Source organism: Myotis brandtii, unplaced genomic scaffold (assembly GCF_000412655.1).
Source record: "Myotis brandtii unplaced genomic scaffold, ASM41265v1 scaffold138, whole genome shotgun sequence".
Lineage (NCBI taxonomy): Eukaryota > Metazoa > Chordata > Mammalia > Chiroptera > Vespertilionidae > Myotis > Myotis brandtii.
Window position 1 is genome coordinate 966763 of NW_005354915.1, and position 18555 is coordinate 985317.

Genomic DNA, 18555 nt, shown 5'->3' on the forward strand with positions numbered 1-18555 from the left:
AGGGAGGCTGGCTGCACGCGGCCCGGGGCTGCCCGCCTCCTCCCATGCCCCATCCACGCCACAGCTCCCCAGCCCTGACCCCTGGAAAGACACTCTGCTCAGGACTCCGCTCTCCTGTCGAGACCCACCTGCGGAACCAGGAAGAGAGCCCAGACTCCGGCTGGGGCTATGGTGCAGCATTTAAAAAAAATGGTTTTTTAAAAAATGGATTTCAGAAAGGAAGGAAGGGAGAGAGAGAGAGAAAGAGAAACATAAATGATGAGAGAATCATTGATCAGCTGCCTCCTGCACACCCCCTACTGGGATCAAGCCCGCAACCCAGGCATGTGTCTGACCAGGAATCAAACTGTGACCTCTTGGTTCATAGGACGACACTCAACCACTGAGCCACGCCAGCTGGGCGCTGCGGCATTTTTGTATAAGAAAAATCAAGGGAGTTAAACTTGAAAAGAAAAAACCCTGGACAAGTGGCGGGCAGGGGGCTCTGTAGCCCCAGGCTTGTCCCTGCGAATATAAATGTGTGAGATGGAGAGCTGCATCCCAGGCCCCGGAGGAGGAAATGCTATTTTTAACTTCAAAGCAGATGAGATACAATATGGCTGGGGCTGGGGCAATCCGAAAAGACCTAACATACCTCATCTTCCTAAATGAGAAACCAGAGACAACTGGAGCGCGCTCCTCTCTCCCAGGGAGGGTCCCGGACGCCCGAGGCATCCCACGTGGGCAGCGCTCGTGTTAAAGGGCACAGGTCCCCCTGTGGGCACCTGGTCACTGAGCAGCAGGCGCTGGGCCTGGAGGGGAGCTGGCCCCGGCCCCTGCGGCAGAGCACTGTCTGCCCTCAACCATGGGAGGCGGGTGGCCTGATGCGGAGGACCCAGGGCTGGCAGCTCAGGGGCAGCACCGCCCCCGCTGGCGGGGAGAGAAGCAGAGCTGGTGGGACCTGGAGGGAGGCTGGGGGCTGCCGGTCTCCTGGGGAATGAAGACGTGGGCAGAGAGCTCAGGTGAGCCTGGGGCTGCTGGGCAACGTGCACGGACGGCCCCGGGCAGAGGCTTGGCGCAGTGCACGGAGGAACCACTGTGTGGGGAGGAGATGGCCCCCAGTCAGAAAAGCCCTCCTGGCCCGAGGGTGCGGCCCGGCTGGATGCCACAGGGCTGCAGCCTGGGACGGGTGGGCCCAGGCGGAGGCCAGGTGAGAGCCTGGCACTTGGCGTGGGGCCTGCTGGGCTGGGCGGGAGGGAGGGCAGTTAGGAAGATCCCTCTTTCCTGGCTGGAGCACCCACCAAGGAATACAGGGGGCGGCCCATTTGGAAAACAGGCAAATATTCAGGGAAAAGTCAAAGAAATCAAACCGGAGTCACTGTGAAGATGACCACCTGGTGCAACCCTCCTCAAAAGGAAGTGCCCAGCATGTGGCTCAGGGGTTGAGCGCTGCACCGTGCACCAAGGGGTCGCTGGTTCGATTCCTGGTCGGGGCACGTGCGCGGGTTGCAGGCTCGATCCCCAGTAGAGGATGGGCAGAAGGCAGCCGATCCATATTTTTCTATCATCAATGTTTCTATCTTCTCTCCCTCTCCCTTCCTGTCTAAAAAATCAATAAAAACATATTGAAAGAAGGAAAGAGAAAGGAGAGCAAGTCAGGAGAGACACCCTCACCCTGGGGAGGCCGAGCCGCGGCCACGCGGGCGGGATGCGTGTTTACAGCCCCGCGGCCCCAGCCTGCTCTGCCTCCGAGCACTTCCTCCCGGGTGTGCCGTGGGAGTGCCGGGAGGAAGCATCTGCCCCGAACATGACATCACTAATGTGACAGTCAACACATGACACAAATCTATTTAGCAGACACTTGTTCGCACCTAGCAACCTGGCCCTCAGCAAACAGAGGCCCTCCCTGCTCTCCAGCTCAGACCACGGCCAGCGCTCCCCAGGGCCCCACCCTTCCCGGGGACATCCAAGAGGCAAAACTAAAACAGCCCGGCCAGGAGCGTGGGTTGTCAGGACTGGCGGGTGGACAAGCTGCGTGCGGAAGCCAGGGTGGAGGCCACAGCCACGGGGACAACGCCCCTCCTGGTGAGAAGACACAGAGCTGTGGCTGGAGCCGGGCGGGGCAGGCAGCGGCCCCTGTGACTTCCCAGGCAACCGTGACGCCCTTTTTATCCCCTTAGGCAGCAAAGGCCCACAGAGCCACTGGCAGCCTTGGGACTAGTGAGTCAATGGCAGAGCCAGGCCCAAGCCCAGGCCTGACTCAGAGGCTCAGAGCCACACCCACATCCTCATTGGCCCTAAATATCAAGGAACGCAAAGAAGGCACATACAAATCTGATCAATACGTTGGAACAATTTGAGGCTTCGAGTGAATAAAGAAGACAAATTCCTCCCAAATTTCGACTTATTTGGATTTGGTGTGGCTCAGTGGTTGAGCGTTGTCCCATGCACCAGGAGTCGCTGGTTTAATTCCCGGTCAGGGCACGTGCGGGGTTGCGGGCTCGATCCCCGGTAAGGGGCGTGTGGGAGGCAGCGACTGATGTTTCTCTCTCTCTCCTTTCCCCTCTCTCTAAAAATTTAAAAAAAAAAAAAGGACCTTTTCTGGCAGTGAACCATCATTAAACATGTGAGTACATATGCACACATGCTATGACATGTACATGTGACATGTGTTCACACATGGGTAGGAGAAAGACCTCTATCTACAGTATGGTCTCAGCGTAATGATGTGAGAATAAAATCTTATTACTAACATCATCACACAAAAACAGACGGGCTTCAAAGGAAAAAAAGGTGAAAAAACAGGCGGGCAGCCCGGCCAGTGTAGCTCCATGGTTGAGCGTCGACCTATGAACCAGGAGGTCACGGTTGGATTCCTGGCCAGGGCACAGGCCCAGGTTGCGGGCTCGATCCCCGGTTGGGGGCGTGCAGGAGGCAGCCGACCAATGATTCTTTCTCATCATTGATGTTTTTTTCTCTGTCCCTCCCTTCCTCTCTGAAATTAATAAAAATGTATTTTTTTAGAAATCAGCAGAAGTTTAACTTCTAATCTAGACAGTGAATGAGCTCAGTGAACGGGTCAGTGTGAACCAGGGAAGGCGCTCACTAAGGCTCACGCCGTCTCGGGTTATTTGGTTGCACCAGCCACTCTGCCCGACCCCCTGGGGCTCCTCCCGTGTGAGGCCCCGTGTCAGGGGGCTTCGTGTAGACACATCAAGAGCTTGTCGCCGCGGATGGCTGTCCACAGCGCTCACCTCCTCCGCGGCAAACCCAGGCGCTGGCGTCACATAAGCCACACGCGGAGCAGTCTGGCTCTGGTGACAGTGGTGCCCGCAGAGCCGAGGTGACGGGACCGCTGTCCCCCGCGAGCACCCGGACAGGCCTTTGCAAAGACAAATTCCTGCGGGGTGTCCCAGCTGCCAATTTCCCTCAAAATCAAAGGCAAAAGGAGCGAAACCAAAACAGCCTTCAGGTTAAAAATCTCGCTTTCTCGCAGCAGCATGACTCTGGGAGATACGTAGGTTCCGGTTTTGTTTTTAATTTAGTGCAAAAATTTTAAAACGTGAATACTTTGCAATAAGCTAAATCACACATCAAAGCCATTACTGTCTGCGGAGAGAGCTCGTTTTGTACATTTGAGTCACTTCTTTCAGCCCTAGTGAAATACTGCTACTGGGACTTACAGGAAGAAACACACATATCTGTTCGTCACCCCCATCTGGGCACATGGCCCCCTAAGACCTGTCATTTCCTCCCTCCGAGCTACAGAGCCATCGTGTTGTTGCTTTTGCTCCTGGTTCCTGAAATAGCTCCCGCACACAGAGGTGGGAGGGGTGTCTGTCATCCAGGACAAGCTCCTTTCAGCTGCAAGGTCTGTGCTAATCAATGACTAGTGGGGGCTCAGAATAGCCTGACACTGGGGGTGTGGAGGGGGGCTAGTTGCCAGGGAAACCAACCATGTGATCCCGGGGTTGGCACCTTCGGGCCTGCCCCTCCACCTCCAGGAGGGGAGGGCTAGAGGCTGAATCAATCACCAGTGGCCAGTGATGTACCAACCACAGTTACGTACTGAGGCTCCGTAAGCATCCCGAACCATGGCACTGGGGAACGGGCCTCGGAGAGCTCCGGGCGCTGACACTGGGAGGGCCTGGAGCACGGCGCCCCGGGAGGCACGGACGCCGAGCCCCTCCACCCCTCGCCCTTCGCCTCTCTGCCACCTGCTGTTCCTGCGTTGCTTCCTTTGTAACAACCAGTCGTCTAGTCAGTCATCTTTTCCCGAGCTCCGGGAGCTCTAACGAATTAACCCAGCCCTCGGAGGGGGCGGGAGCCTACGATGTACTGTCCGTCTGTCCGTCAGACGCACAGGTGACAGCCTGCACGTGTGACCAGCATCAGAAGTCCAGGTTGTGGGGGCGGTCCTGTGGGGCGGAGCCCTCAGCTGTGACCTGGCGCCACCTGCAGGCAGGCAGGGTCAGAACGGAAGGAAACCGCGGGACCCAGAACCCCTGGAGAACAGACTTGCTCAGAAGTTCGTGAGTGTGAGAGCAAAGGAGAAATTGGGTTTTTTCTAGGAATAGACTCCTTAACCTTTCAAAGAAACGTCTTTATTTATTTACAGGGCTTAGGAAAGGAAAAAAGCTCTAGAAAAAGGAGATTTCAAAATATGTCTTTGGTGAGGGCTGGGCGCGGTGAGCACCGGTCCAGGCTGGAGTCTCGCCCTTACCGTGGTCACTTCCAGGTCGTGAGGAAGGATCTCCCCGAGTCTCTCGACCGGAGCCCTCTGGGCCCCAGCGACTGGCCTGAGCGACTTCTCAGCTCGCGCTCGGCCCCGTCCCCCTGCGCCAGCTCCTCATCGTACCTGCGCACGGGGAAGGAGAGACAAAGGCTCCAGGACTCGTCCCACGGCGCCCAGGGAAGCAGCCCGCCCCTCCCCGGGTCTTGGCAGCCCAGAGGCCACGGGGCGTAGGAGTGCAACCTGACTGAGTTGCACAGTGGACAGGCCAGCCTGCAGCTGCCACCCGATGGAACTTCCCAAAGGAAACAGGAATGAGGCGTCAGGGGCGTGAAGGAGAGAGAGGTCTGGAAATGCTTCACACACAGCATCCGGGGGCGGGCATGACTGACACACGTCAGACATGGACGGGGTGCCCAGCGCCGGGCGTGTGGCAAGAGCTTCGCTAGGATTTATTACACGAAGGCCACACAAATGGTCTTTTCTGCTGCAAGACGATCTAACCCACAGCATCACTGATGAACGACATACTCTGCCCACCGGAGGCAAGTCCACACAGAGCAGGGAATCCCAGCTGGCCTCGGCGCCCCCCGGTCTGAGACACCCAAGGACAAGGCGCCGTCGCCCCCAAACTCACAGAACTTCGTAATTGCCAAGAACCTCCTTCGGGGGGGACTTGTTCCATTTGCAGTCTGGGATCTCGCCGTTGGGGACCGCGATGTTGAGGGTGTCGTTAATCAGGTTATACTTAAGGATCCGGTCGTTGGCGGTGCTGGAGGTGAGAGACGGAGACGCGTTAACCTAGAGAGGAAAGAAGCCATGTCCTTCACTCGCGTCACTTCCTCCTTCGGGGTAAGAGCGCACAGTGCAGCAGCAAACGCTGCCACCACGCATCTAGGTCAAGCGGTGCCTCAGACTGTTAACGTCTCCTATCTTCAGGGCACCGTTAGAGGAAGTATTCTGAGATCTACTTTTGTTATTGCTGTGTTGATACACACCCAAGGGCATTTTCTCCATTGCTTTTCAGAGACAGAGTGGAAAGGGAGAGGGACAGGGGAAGAGAGAGAGAGAGAGAGAGAGAGAGAGAAACATCAATGTGAGAGACACATCATGCTACTGCCTCCCTCCCGCATGCATGCCCTTGACGGGGAATCAAACCCGTGACCCTTTGGTGTGCGGGCTGACACTATAACCACTGAGCACACCAGCCAGGGCTGTTCTCTGCTTTGATTAGCTGTTAGATGAAACATAAGTAATATTTAAAGGCAGGGTTAGGACTTTGATCTACAAATCAGTCATCACACAAACAAAACTTTTAAGTCAACAGATATCACGAACACCTCAGTGTTGACCTGTATGCTGAGCTCTGTCCTAAGTGCCATGAGCCCAGAGCTTTGCTGGGTCCGTGAACCAAACGACCTTGGACAAGTCGCAGTGTGGGGTTAGAGTCAATGGTAACGGCCCCGTTTGGCTAAGAGAGTAATACCTCATAAAGCAACATTCCAACCCAAATGAGGAGCCCATCCGACAAGTGGGAAGTGAGTCCCACAGGCCCTCAGCACCTCCTCACTCTTATGTCCGGCACAGTCGTCATGACCTTGGAGAGCAGAGGCAGCAGATATGCAAGTTGTTCAGGTGACTCCCAACCAAAATGACCTTGGGTGTGTGTTCACACAACAACAAGTAGATCCCAAAATACTTGTTCAGGGTATCGAATGCGCCGTGAAAAGGAGGGTGGGCCTCTGGTGCCCCTGAAACCGCACTGTTGCACGGCTCTTACTAGGAAATGTGCTAGAATTAACATGCTGCTGCGTTAGAAGTGATATTCTCAGTTAGGGTCCCAGCTCATCCCGGAAAGCGTGACCTCCATTCCAGTTACTCTGTTTAAGACGGGAAGCAAGCCCTGTCGGTGGCTCAGTCGGTGAGCGTTGTCCTGTACACCCAACGGCTGTGGGTTCAATGCTTGGTCAGGGCACACACCCAGGTTGCAGGTTTGATCCCCAGTCGGGATGCATATGGGAGGCCACTGATCGATGTCTCTCTCTCTCTCTCTCCCCATTCCTCTCTCTCTAAAATCATAAAAAACACATCCTCAGTGAGGTTCCTCATCTCTGAATGGGATGCCACCGCTTCCCAAGGGCTTCTGGTCTGTGAGCTCCTTTCCAGAGTGGGAGCGGCGTCCCCCAGGACAGGGCGGGGCCTCTGAGCGTGGACTCGTCCGGAAGCATCCTGGAGCGCGGGGCCATCCCGCACCGAGCTCCTGTCTGTGAGCTGGGCCCCCCGGAGGTGAGAGACCCGGACAGGGCTCACTTCCCACCATCAGCAAATAGACACACCTGGACATCCTGCCCTGTTACACTTACAGCCTCATCAGATGCCCTAGTCCTGCCGCCCAGCCTGGGCCGTTAGGCTGGACCAGCGGAGCCTGAGGCTAGATCAGCGGAGCCTGAGGCTGGGTCAGCGGAGCCGGAGGCTGGACCAGCGGAGCCTGAGGCTGGGTCAGCGGAGCCGGAGGCTGGCAGGGGCCGGGCGGGTGGGGCTGGGGGAGCAGTTACCTCGATCAGCCAGGGCTTCAGCTTGTCGTCGATGATGATGTCGTAGCCGTAGCACTCGAAGCAGTGCTTGTCGTTGTTCATCACCGGCTGCAGAGAGAGACCAGGGCTGAGTGTTGACCTATGAACCAGGAGGTCAGGGTTCGCTTCCCGGTCAGGACACAGGCCTGGGTTGCGGGCTCCATCCCTACTATGGGGCGTGCAGGAGGCAGCCGCTCAATGATTCTCTCGTCATTGATGTTTCTATCTCTACCTGCCTCTCCCTTCCTCTCTGAAAAAAACAACAATAAAAAATGGCAGGCTCCCTTCAGCCCTAAATATCTATGAAACAGCAAAGCAAAAAGCCCGAAAACAAGGAGGTTGCTGAAAATCCCCTCCAAAACCTCAGCTTCTGCCACAACATCCCTTATGGACTCAATGGGCCCAGGAGAGCTGGTGACACCAGGGGACTCGCCAGGCCCGTGACCACGGCAGGGGCGGCTCCAGGCGCACGTGGGCAGCACCGGCGGGAAGTGCCCCCCTTCCCGAACCTGCCTCGGCCTCGAGCAGGTAAGTGGGAGGTGAGACCCTAAAAACAGGTATTTTTAGCAAAGCACAAGCATCACCAGCTCCCAAGCACCTGCAGGGCAGGGTCCTCCCCTCCCTCCCGGCCCTGCTCACCGCCACGGCCTTCAGCGACTGCACGATGATCCAGTGGATCTCGTCGAACAGCTTGCCGGTCACCTCCTTGCCTCGGGTGCTCTCCAGGTACAGCCGCAGGTTGCTCACCGTCCACTTGCCCCCGTGGATGTGGTTGTAGTCCTCCTGGTCATGGGAAAGGGGCGGAGCCTCGAGCGCTGCTCCCAGAGGAACCAAGTGCCCTCCCTCCCTCCTCCAGGCGGACCTGCCCCTGGGACCTGGGCCTCCTACATGTGCGCACTTTTTAAATACTCAACTCTGGAACATTCTCACAATCAATCATTTATACCTTGTAGTGCATGCTGAGGAAGCCGCCAGACCCCCCGCCCCCTTAAGACCAAGGCACCTCTCACTCCACCACCAGCCACACCGACCACCTTTCAGCTACTACAGGGCCTTGGCACATGCCATACCCGCTGCTAGAAGGCCCTTTTTCCACCTCCCCCTGGGCCACCCCTGCGCATACTTCAGGCCTCTGCACAATCCCCTGCATGGGAGCCTCTCCGACCGCAGGGACAAGGGAACCCGCCATTCCACGCTCTCCTCTCAGAGCACACATCTCAGGCTGTGGCTACACGCCCAGCAGTGACGCCATCTGATGACTGTCTCCCCCCAACAGGTCCTCGGCCCCATGAGGAGGGACCAAGGTAGGGACTGCCCAGCACTGAGCCTGGGACCAGCCCAGATGGTGCGCAGTGTGTATTTGTTGAACAAATGAACGGCTGAGCGTGAGTGCTCTCACGTGATCCTCCCACCCCTCTAAGGCAGTGGTTCTCAACCTTCTGGCCCTTTAATTACAGTTCCTCATGTTGTGACCCAACCATAACATTATTTTCGTTGCTACTTCATAACTGTAATGTTGCTACTGTTATGAATCGTGATGTAAATACCTGATATGCAGGATGGTCTTAGGCGACCCCTGTGAAAGGGTCATTCGACCACCAAAGGGGTCGCGACCCACAGGTGGGGAACCGCTGCTCTAAGGCTAGCATGTCAAACTCGCTGCTGGTGGGCCACATGTGGCCCACAACCAATATTTCTGCAGCGCAGCCAATATAACAGTGTGTAAGAAAACATGAATTTTATCATTGCTCTTGTTCTATTTTATACTATACTTTCCGAAATAAACCTACGTTTCTATGAAAATTGAAGCTTCTGTTTGCGGCCCACATAAACTTAAACCTTGTTTATTTGGCCCGTGTTAGCCTTTGAGTTTGACATGCTTGCTCTAAGGCAGCGGTTCTCAACCTGTGGGTCGCGACCCCTTTGGTGGTCGAATGACCCTTTCACAGGGGTCGCCTAAGACCATCCTGCATATCAGGTATTTACATCACGATTCATAACAGTAGCAACATTACAGTTATGAAGTAGCAACGAAAATAATGTTATGGTTGGGTCACCACATTAGGAACTGTATTTAAAGGGCCAGAAGGTTGAGAACCACTGCTCTAAGGTAATGTCATCACCTTTACAACTGGAGAAACTGAGGCTGAGAGTCCAACTCACCTGCCTGAGGTCACAGAACTAGAGAGGCAAGGCTCGCACTGGCTTCCTGTGTCCCCTTGTCCCCTCCCCGCCCCAGGCTGATGGCAGCACAGCCACACCAGGAACTTAGGGCTCCCACGCGTGGCCGGTGCCAGGGCATCTTGCTATGGCTCCCATACCCACCCCACCCGCTCCTGCAGAACCAGGGAAAGAAAGAAACCCACAGCCCTGGCTGGTTTGGCTCAGTGGATAGAGCATCAGCCTGCAGACTCAAGGGTCCTGGGTTCGATTCCGGTCAAGGGCACATGCCCAGATTGCAGGCCCGATCCCTAGTGGGGGGTGTGCGGGAAGCAGCCGATCAATAATTCTCTCTCATCACTGATGTTTCTATCTCTCTCTCCCTCTCCCTTCCTCTCTGAAATTAATAAAAACATATTCAAAAAAAGAGGAACCAACAGAATCACCCCGCTTCCTGCTTCCGTAGGCTCGAGGGAAGAGCCACACTCACCCCGTGCTTCTGGATGGCGACGTTGGTGAGGTGCACAAACATGTTGTCCAGCTCGCTGGTGCTGGGCGTGTACTTCACGGTGCAGAAGCGGCAGAAGCCGAGCTTGTACCTGAGGGGGCTCAGATCGGTCAGTACCCGGAGGAGAAGCACAGAAACCCAGCACTGCGCTCTCTACACGGAGCTGTGGGGCTTGTTGTTTTAACGTCTAAGCACCGTGTGTTTTTAATGCTTCGTTTTTTATAACAGCTTTATCGACATGTAACTCGTATGAACATGTACCTCACCCACCTAAAGAACTCGATTCCAGGGGTTTGGGCAAACTCAGAGTGTGGGACCATCACCGCAATCCATTCTACAACATCGGCATCACCCCAAAAGGAAACCCCGTGACCACTGGCGGTCGCTCCCCATCCCCAGCGCTGGGCCAACACCCGTCTACGTTCTGTCTGAAGACCTGCCCGCTCTGGGCATTTCACATAAACAGAATGATTCAACGCGTGGCCTTCTGCGCCTGGCTTCTCGCCCCGAGCGCGTCTGTGAGGTTAAAAGAGCTGCTTTTTATCTGTAAGCCTCGCGTGTAATCACTGCACTCAATGCTCACCCTCGCCGGGCAGTGGGCACTAGTGCGCCTCACCAACCTCACCATGGCCCCAGGGGGCACGCATCACTCACGGCACCGCCTTGAGAATGGAAATGGGCCTGGCGCTTACATGTAGCAGCGCAGCGGGCGGTAGGTAGACACCAGGACGTACAGGCGCAGGTCGAACTTCCTGCCGCCGATCAGTAACGGGTTGCTGATGTAGAGGGAGATCACGTAGGCTTCCTTCGTGGACTGAGACACAAACCTAAGCGTGGCAGAGGAAGCCGGAATTAGACGGCAAAGGCCGAAGGCGAGTTCGGTCGGCAGGTAACCAGCTCCTGCCTCTCCTTAAGTGAGAAAACAGGGGAGACGCTATCCATGAGGAGCCCTGGGCCCGGGCCCAGCCCCAGGGGCGGCGGCAGCTGCTGGGAACCCCAGGGCAGGGTTCCTGGGGCTGACCCTCGCGGGGCTAGCGACGTGTCATCAGATCTAAGCGCCTGTCCTGGGATCTCCCACGGGAAAGGCTCACAGCGATAGCAGTTGAGGGCCTCCCGGAGGCAGAGAGCCGGGGACGAAGTGCCCTGGAATCAGTTCCAAGGAGACCCCCTCCCAGGGAGGAGGCTGGGCCTGACCTAATGCGACCCATCCCACCACGGTGCTCGGGTGCAGATCAGCCGGGTCCCTGCCCACCCGCCCTGCGAGGCGAGGCCATCGGTGCCCAGTTCACCCGGGTGAGGAGTCTAAGGGTCTACACAACAAAATGTGCTCGACAGCAGGTGTCAGTGAGTCAGTCCTGGGTCTTCAGCAGATGCTTTGCTGTCTCAGAAACACTGTGACTGGCCCGGCCGGCGTGGCTCAGTGGTTGAGCATCGACCTATGAACCAGGAGGTCAGGGTTCGATTCCCGGTCAGGGCACATGCCTGGTTGTGGACTCGATCTCCAGTGTGGGGCGTGCAGGAGGCAGCCCATCAATGATTCTCTCTCATCATGGATGTTTCTCTCTCTCCCTCCCTCTCCCTTCCTCTCTGAAATCAATAAAAATATATTTTTAAAAAAACACAAAAACTGTGACTGGATGGGTCTCCCACCAACATCGGGAACACAGGCTCCTGCTCTGTGCCTCCCGCTGGGGTCACACCGTTTCCCTCTGCACCTCCCCTCGGAGGGAGCCCCCGGGACAGATGCTGCACTCCTGCAGAAGCCAGCCCGTGGCCGACAGACGGACGCGGGAAGCTGCGGTGAGGCGGTCTGCAGCGTGGGTCCCCCACTCACGAGGACGTCTTGCTGTCCCGGGACCACTTTTTGATCTGCGAGAGCTTGTTGATGAGGAAGATGCCCTTGCCCTGGGCTTTGCCGCACGGCTTCATGATCCACGTGCTGGACGGGCTCTTCCGGAACTCCTCCACGAACAGGTTGTAGTCGGCGGGCAGCATGTAGGTGACCGGGACAAAGTCTGAAAGGGAAAGGAGAGGGGACCCGTGAGCCAGCCCGCAGTGGCCGCGAACAGAAAATACTGCCACTGCCTTTCCAGGGGCCTGTGTCCCACCCCCGACCCTGCCCAACCCAGCGTCTGGCAGAGCGAGGACTCCTGCGGTCCAGGGGCTGCACAATGATAACTCACAGCTACTGCCTGTGTGCTAAACACGTTACAAGTCTGTACATCGACTCACCACAGCACTGTGAGCTAGGGACTCAGCGTTCCCATTTATCAGATGGGGAAACTGAGGCCCGGAGAGCTCACTTACATGATTGTGCCCAGGAGTGTGAAGGGATTCTGAAACTATCCGACAGTCCAGCCTTTTTTTTTTTTTTTTAATATATTTTATTGATTTTTTACAGAGAGGAAGGGAGAGGGATAGAGAGTTAGAAACATCGATGAGAGAGAAACATCGATCAGCTGCCTCCTGCACACTCCCCACTGGGGATGTGCCCGCAACCAAGGTACATGCCCTTGACCGGAATCGAACCTGGGACCCTTGAGTCCGCAGGCCGATGCTCTATCCACTGAGCCAAACCGGTTAGGGCAGCGACAGTCCAGCTTTAACACCAGACAGGACAGGGGTGCGTGCGCTCCCTGGGTGTCGCTAGACGCAGCATTTGGAGCTCAGGAAGTGGTCACACATGCTGAGCACCGCAGACACTCTCTCCCTCACAGGAAGCACACTCCCCAGGCCTCAGTCAGATTCCGAAACTGAGCCCCACCCCCACCTCTAGAGACACTGGATCCAAAGAGGCGCCCAGCGGACGTGTAAGTGTAGGTGGCTTCCTGTGCATTGTGCAGAGGCCTGAGGAATGCGTAGGGGTGGCCCAGGGGGAGGTGGCTTCCTGCACATTGAGACACATTGAGTGCAGTGAATCGTGGAGGCTTCTGCACCCACACATTCACCCGTCGAAGCCAGAAGGTGTCACCTCGATGCCTTGTGCAGCTGACGTTAAAAAACTCAACTATTTACATTTGAAACCCGGCAGTGAGAAGGCACACACCCAGGTAGAGGTATTTCCCGTTCTCGTCCTTCTCCGCCAGGGGACTCCCCTCCTTCTCCAGCTCTTTCCGGTACCGTTTAATGTTCTTCACCATCAGGTCCTTCCGGGTCAGCTCGTAGTGGTTGGGAAAGTGGTTGACTATCTGATCGTCGGAGAGCCGATAGCCCGTTTCCACACTGAAGACGTTTCGGATGGTCTGCACGCTCATCCTAAAGGGGAAGCACAGAGGGACGCGCAGGACAGAAGCTCACGTTTGTCCACGCGGAGGTGGTCCCATTAAGGCCCGGGAACTCCCCCAGAGCCCTCACCCACCCCCACCCAGCACCCACGGCCCACGGCGGCACAGGAAACGTGTCCAGTGACCGGCTATGGCCTGAACTGTTTGAGGCAGGAGCTGTTTTGACTATACCCTGAACAGTTTCATTCTCTGGCACACAGTAGGTGCTCAATAAATGTTTATCAATTAATGATAACGCTGATTATCAACAACAATCTAATGACAAACAGACTCTCCCAGGCTCTGTAGTCAGGAAAGTCATTTACACAATATTTGCACCCAAAGTCGGGAAGGACAGGGAGCCCTTAAACCCAAACCCCAGGGGTTACTCAAGGCCGAGTCAGCACTCACCCGGGCTGCCCCCCGTGAAGTGAGGAGGAGGAGGGAGAGGAGGAGGGAGAGAAGAAGGCCAGTGCCCTGCCACCCCTCTGTGCCTTCACCAGCCCCAGGCAGGGAAAGGGCAGGAAGGACGGGAGGGCTGGCACCCACAAGGGAACCAGAGTCACAGAAAGGCAGCTGGTGGCCTCTTGCTGTGTGGTCCCTGCCCTGCCCCCACCCCAGGGCACTAACCTAAGAGGGGGTCTGGAGCACCCAAGAGCATTAGAATAAGGAGATTTTTTTTTACGTTGTATTATGGTAACAGTCAACCGTACATGAAAGTCGAGAGAAACGTGTAACAGATTCCCATGACCAGCCCACAGCTGTCACCACCCAGCCAGCCTTGTTTCGTCTGCGCCCCGCCCACGCCCCACACACGCGCCTGCTGTTTTGTTTTCTTAATTTATTTTTTAATTCTAGTTGACAGCACTGGCTTGTTCCGCAGCAATTCCCAGACATCATATCATTTCATCCAAAATGCTCCTGCAGGAACCTCTAGCAGCTAAGGACTCCTTTTTCCGATACACGACATCCTCTGTTATACTGTTACCACAACTGAAAAAAGCAGCAGGAATTCCTGAATATCATCAAATATCATCAAACCAGTGTCCCAACTTCCCTTATTGTCTGATATATTTTTACAGCTCATGCAAATAAGGGCCGGGCCTTCTGATTGGTTGTTCTCCCTCTCACGTCTCTCTCTCTCTTTTTAATTGATTTGAGAGAGAGGGGGAGAGGGGGAGAGAGAGAGAGAAACATGGATGTGAGGAACATTGATTGGCTGCCTCCTACAAGGCCCTCACGGGGATCGAGCCCAAAACCTGGGTATGTGCCCTGACCGGGAACTGAACTGGCAACCCTTCAGTGTGTGGGGCGATGCTCAACCACCGGAGCCCCACCTGAGAGGGGGCAGGGAGCACAGCAGGTACACAGGTGCAGAAGCAAGAATGACGGGGAAAACGTGCCGCCCACTGCATGGGGTGGAGGAACGAGGAGAAGGGAAGTGGCTAAACAGAGGCTGTAACATCTCTCAAGGCAGCGGCAGGGAGAGTGAGTCTGGAGGAGGGGGATGTGCGGGGTGCAGAAGCCCCCAGAGACCCCGGTGAGCCCGCCCGCCTCGGAGACTCACGGGGCTCTGGGCCCAGGTCTGCAGAGGGTCGATGACAGAGGCCACGGCCGACTCCATGTAACCCCGCCAGAGGGGGGCTGTCCCGAGCAGGGAGCTGTCACCACTGAGGGCGGGAGCAGACCTGGACCGAGGGGGGCCGGGACCTCAGCCCGAGGAAGGCGGTGGAGGAGGAGAGTCCAGGACAAGGCCCAGGCCCCTGGTTGGGCGGAGCACCGTCCAGGAGGCGATGCCAAATCCTGAGACTAACTCACCTTCGGGGGCGGGGCTGGGATTGTAATCTAGGCCAAATAGCGCCCCCTCGCCATCCGAGAGGGAAGCAAATAGAAGCATGGAACCGCTTCCACAGGGCCCTCCTGTGACCCCCACCCCCACCCCTGGGCGCTGGGCAGTAAGGCGCTGGGCAGTAAGGCGCTGACTCCCTGGGCGCTGGGCAGCAAGGCGCTGACTCCCTGGGCGCTGGGCAGCAAGGCGCTGACTCCCTGGGCGCTGGGCAGTAAGGCGCTGACTGTGAGAAACTACCCAGCCGGGGGAGGGCTCTGGTTTTTCACCCCAATCCCCCCGGTGGGGACCACACTCTGCTGCCTGGTAAACAGGACTGCGGGCCCTGAAGCGCCGCGGAAAGAAGCGGGAGGGGGCACGGGATGGCACAGACAGCTGCGCCGGACCCGTCCTCGCCGGCTGCGATCTGGACCCGAATCCATAACTGACCAATGGGCTTCGGAGACCCAGCGGCCCTGCTTCATACTCACCAGTAAAAATTCCAGTCCTCGCTCTCCGTCACCTGGACCCATCCTCTCTTTTCAAAATTATTGATCAGCACTGACTTCTCGATGTCAGTGACCCACTTCACTTTTCCTGCCATCATCCTGCAAGAGAGCAACGGCTCAGGCTGGGAGACGCCCACAAGCTCCCGTCGCCTGGAGGAACCCGAACATCCCCGGGCCTTGGACGCCCCCAAGTTCAGTCTCCCCAGCTGTGGTCTCAGCCAGGGGCCTGCAGTGTCCGGGGACACCGGGCAATGTCTGGAGGCATTTTGTTTGTCACAACTGGGGGTGGGAATGCTTCTGGCATCTAGTAAGAGAGGCCAGGGACGCTGCCCGACACCCCACAACATACAGGACGGCCCCCCACAACCAACCACCCAGCTCAAATGTCAACTGTTGCCAAAGCTGAGAAATCCCGGTGGAGTAGGAAATAAAGGCAGCAATTAGCCGTCAATAAATGTTCAACTGCAATTGCAACAGGGTCTCAGGTGAGAATCGCCCCCCTCTCCCCCCGCCAGGCAGCACCCACACCACAACCACCCTGCCGGCCGCACAACTCGTTCTCCTACTTCCAACCAATCTCCCTGGTGGCCTCGCTCCAGCCACTGCCGCCCACCAGGGGACAACGCAGAAGGGAGGGCAGCAACGGAAAACCACCAAGGCGCGTGCTGTGCTTCAGCGAGCAGGAAATGGGCCCTCCGAGAAGGTGGGGATTTCTTCCCGGGCCCCTGCTCCCTCGATGGTGACAAACGGTCACTCGAGGAGAACATCTGAGGCTGGACTTACCATCGGAACTTATGGAGCCAACACGGACGTCCAATTTCTCGCCACTTTCACTGACTCTCCCTGGGGGTCCTGGCCTAAAATACAATGAATACACAGGTGAGATTACACAGCACAAGACCCAGGGGCACCCTGACTGTTATGAACGTAGAGAACTGGCTAAGCCGAGGGCCCAGTGGAAAGTCTTGTGTTAACAAGTGCACCAGAGGGCTACCCGCAGCATTCCTATTGCCCGGTTGTTTAATCTGGCGCCAACTCAAAGCACCACCCAGGGACCTGCAGCAGGGGCATCGCTCATTAGAAACGCAAATTCTTGACGCCCCGCCACCCCATGATGCACTGGGTCAGACTTTTGGGAATGGGACCCAGCATGTGTCTGAAGCTCTCGGGAGATTCTTACACATGCTGAGTCCCTTGTTTGAAAGGAACGGGTCTAGCCCTAGCCGGTTTGGCTCGGTAGATAGAGCACTGGCCTGCGGACTAAAGGGTCCCGGGTTCGATTCTGGTCAAGGGCATATGCCCAAGTTGCAAGCTCAATCTCCGGTACAATCCCTAGTAGAGGGTGTGCAGGAGGCAGCCGATCAAGGATTCTCTCTCATCATTGATGTTTCTATCTCTCTCTCTCTCTCTCTCTCTCCCTCTCCCTTCCTCTCTGAAATCAATAAAAATATTTATTTTTTAAAAAAAGGAACAGGTCTAGTTCATGTATTTGGTTCCTGTCTTCAACAGGAATGTGGTCCCACTTTTATCTCTTGCTGAATCTCCAGCCCCCCAGAGAAGTGTCTAGTAAAAGCACACAATCAATATTCAATGAATTAACAAAAATAAAGATGTGAATTCCCAGCACACACCATCAGGTAAGAGCTGCCTGTGCCAAGCAGTGAATTGGGCACGGCCTGGCCCTGCAGGGGAGAGAAACTTGCACACGATCACCCAGGACGTGCCACAGCTTTGCCAGCACGTGAAGTCAGGGCCGAGAGGTTAGCTGATCTCCGCTGAGCGAGGGAACAGCTCGGGGATCATCCACGCCTACAGCCCCAGGAGGACAGAACTCTGCCAAGAGGCCTAACATCCTGGAGTTATGACGACTCTCAGGCAAAAGCCAGGACAGCCTTTCAGGAGAGACAGCAAGCAGGGCAGTCCCGTCTCCCTCTTCTGGTCCAGCCTTCTAAAACCAGAGCCCGGCCCGCATCCCACTGCCTGACTATCGCTGACTTCCCGTCAAGTCCCAGCTGGGCCAGGACTCTCGGGCATCTGGATTTGTTTCCAGCTGGCCTTCTTTGACAAGGAAAAAGCACCATCTTTACTTACTATTTTAAAAATGTTTTTATTGATTTTAGAGAAAGAGGAAGGGGGAGAGAGAGACACACATACATGGATTGGTTGCCTCCTGTAGGAACCCTGACCCAGGATCAACACCCCCCTCCACCTCGACCCCCCACCCCCAAACTGGACATGTGCCCTGACCAAGAATCTAATTATCGACCTTTGGGTGCACAGGAGGATACTCTAACCCACTGAGCCACACCCGCAAGGGCCAAAAGCGCCGTCTTTAAAGAAGATAATAAACAATAACGTAAATGACTTCACATCAGTGCATCCGATGGCAGCTGTATTGCCACCAGGAGGCAGTGCCTGTGATTCTTTGAGTGCAGAGCAGGCTGAGGGTTTGCGCTACCACAGCCTCGCACTGAAATGTGCTCTTTCCCGAACAAAGAACCGTTTTGCAAACAGTAAACCGCTTACAAGGACACGATACTTTTACGTCTAGGATGGATCCCCAGTAATGACCCAGCTACTCCATGAGGTGGATGACTCGCTCTGCTCACACCCACTCTAAGTGGTAGGGGAACCCGGAGGGGAGGTGCCTAGGTCCAGACCCGGAGGGGAGGTGCCTAGGTCCAGACCCCAGAGAGACGTGAGCAGAGCGGGGAACCCCAGGCTCCCGCCTGCCGCGCAGAGCCCTCCTCAGAGGTGCATGGCGCGCAAGATGCCAACTGAAACAATAGATTGCAGCAGCAAGAGCCGAGGCACAATGAAATGCTGCGAAAACAATCTTAAGAGAAATGCAATTACAAGGGTCCAGCGGCACAGGGTAAGGAGGAGGGAGGGGCACAGCAGCCAGAGCATTCTCCCAGCAGGGCGCGGCCCGCCCAGCACCTGGGCGCCCACACTCGCTCGCGCATGCGCACTCACCCACTCACGCACAGCCATACCCTCGGTCCT

The 18555-nt window shown here is 56.3% G+C and overlaps 1 protein-coding gene across 1 annotated transcript; it reads right to left on the reverse strand.

The window, feature by feature from the left end:
• Window positions 1-4561: 4561 nt before the first annotated feature.
• TTLL1 (tubulin tyrosine ligase-like family member 1) lies at window positions 4562-18554 on the reverse strand. The gene is made up of 11 exons (XM_005860653.2): window positions 18526-18554; window positions 16333-16406; window positions 15532-15648; window positions 12999-13207; window positions 11787-11967; window positions 10645-10779; window positions 9935-10043; window positions 7924-8067; window positions 7267-7353; window positions 5349-5512; window positions 4562-4837 (listed from the first exon to the last, which is right to left on the reverse strand). Exons 3-11 carry the CDS (start codon window positions 15645-15647, stop codon window positions 4708-4710), a joined length of 1275 nt encoding a protein of 424 aa, XP_005860715.1. The 5' UTR covers window position 15648; window positions 16333-16406; window positions 18526-18554; the 3' UTR covers window positions 4562-4707.
• Window position 18555: the final 1 nt, after the last annotated feature.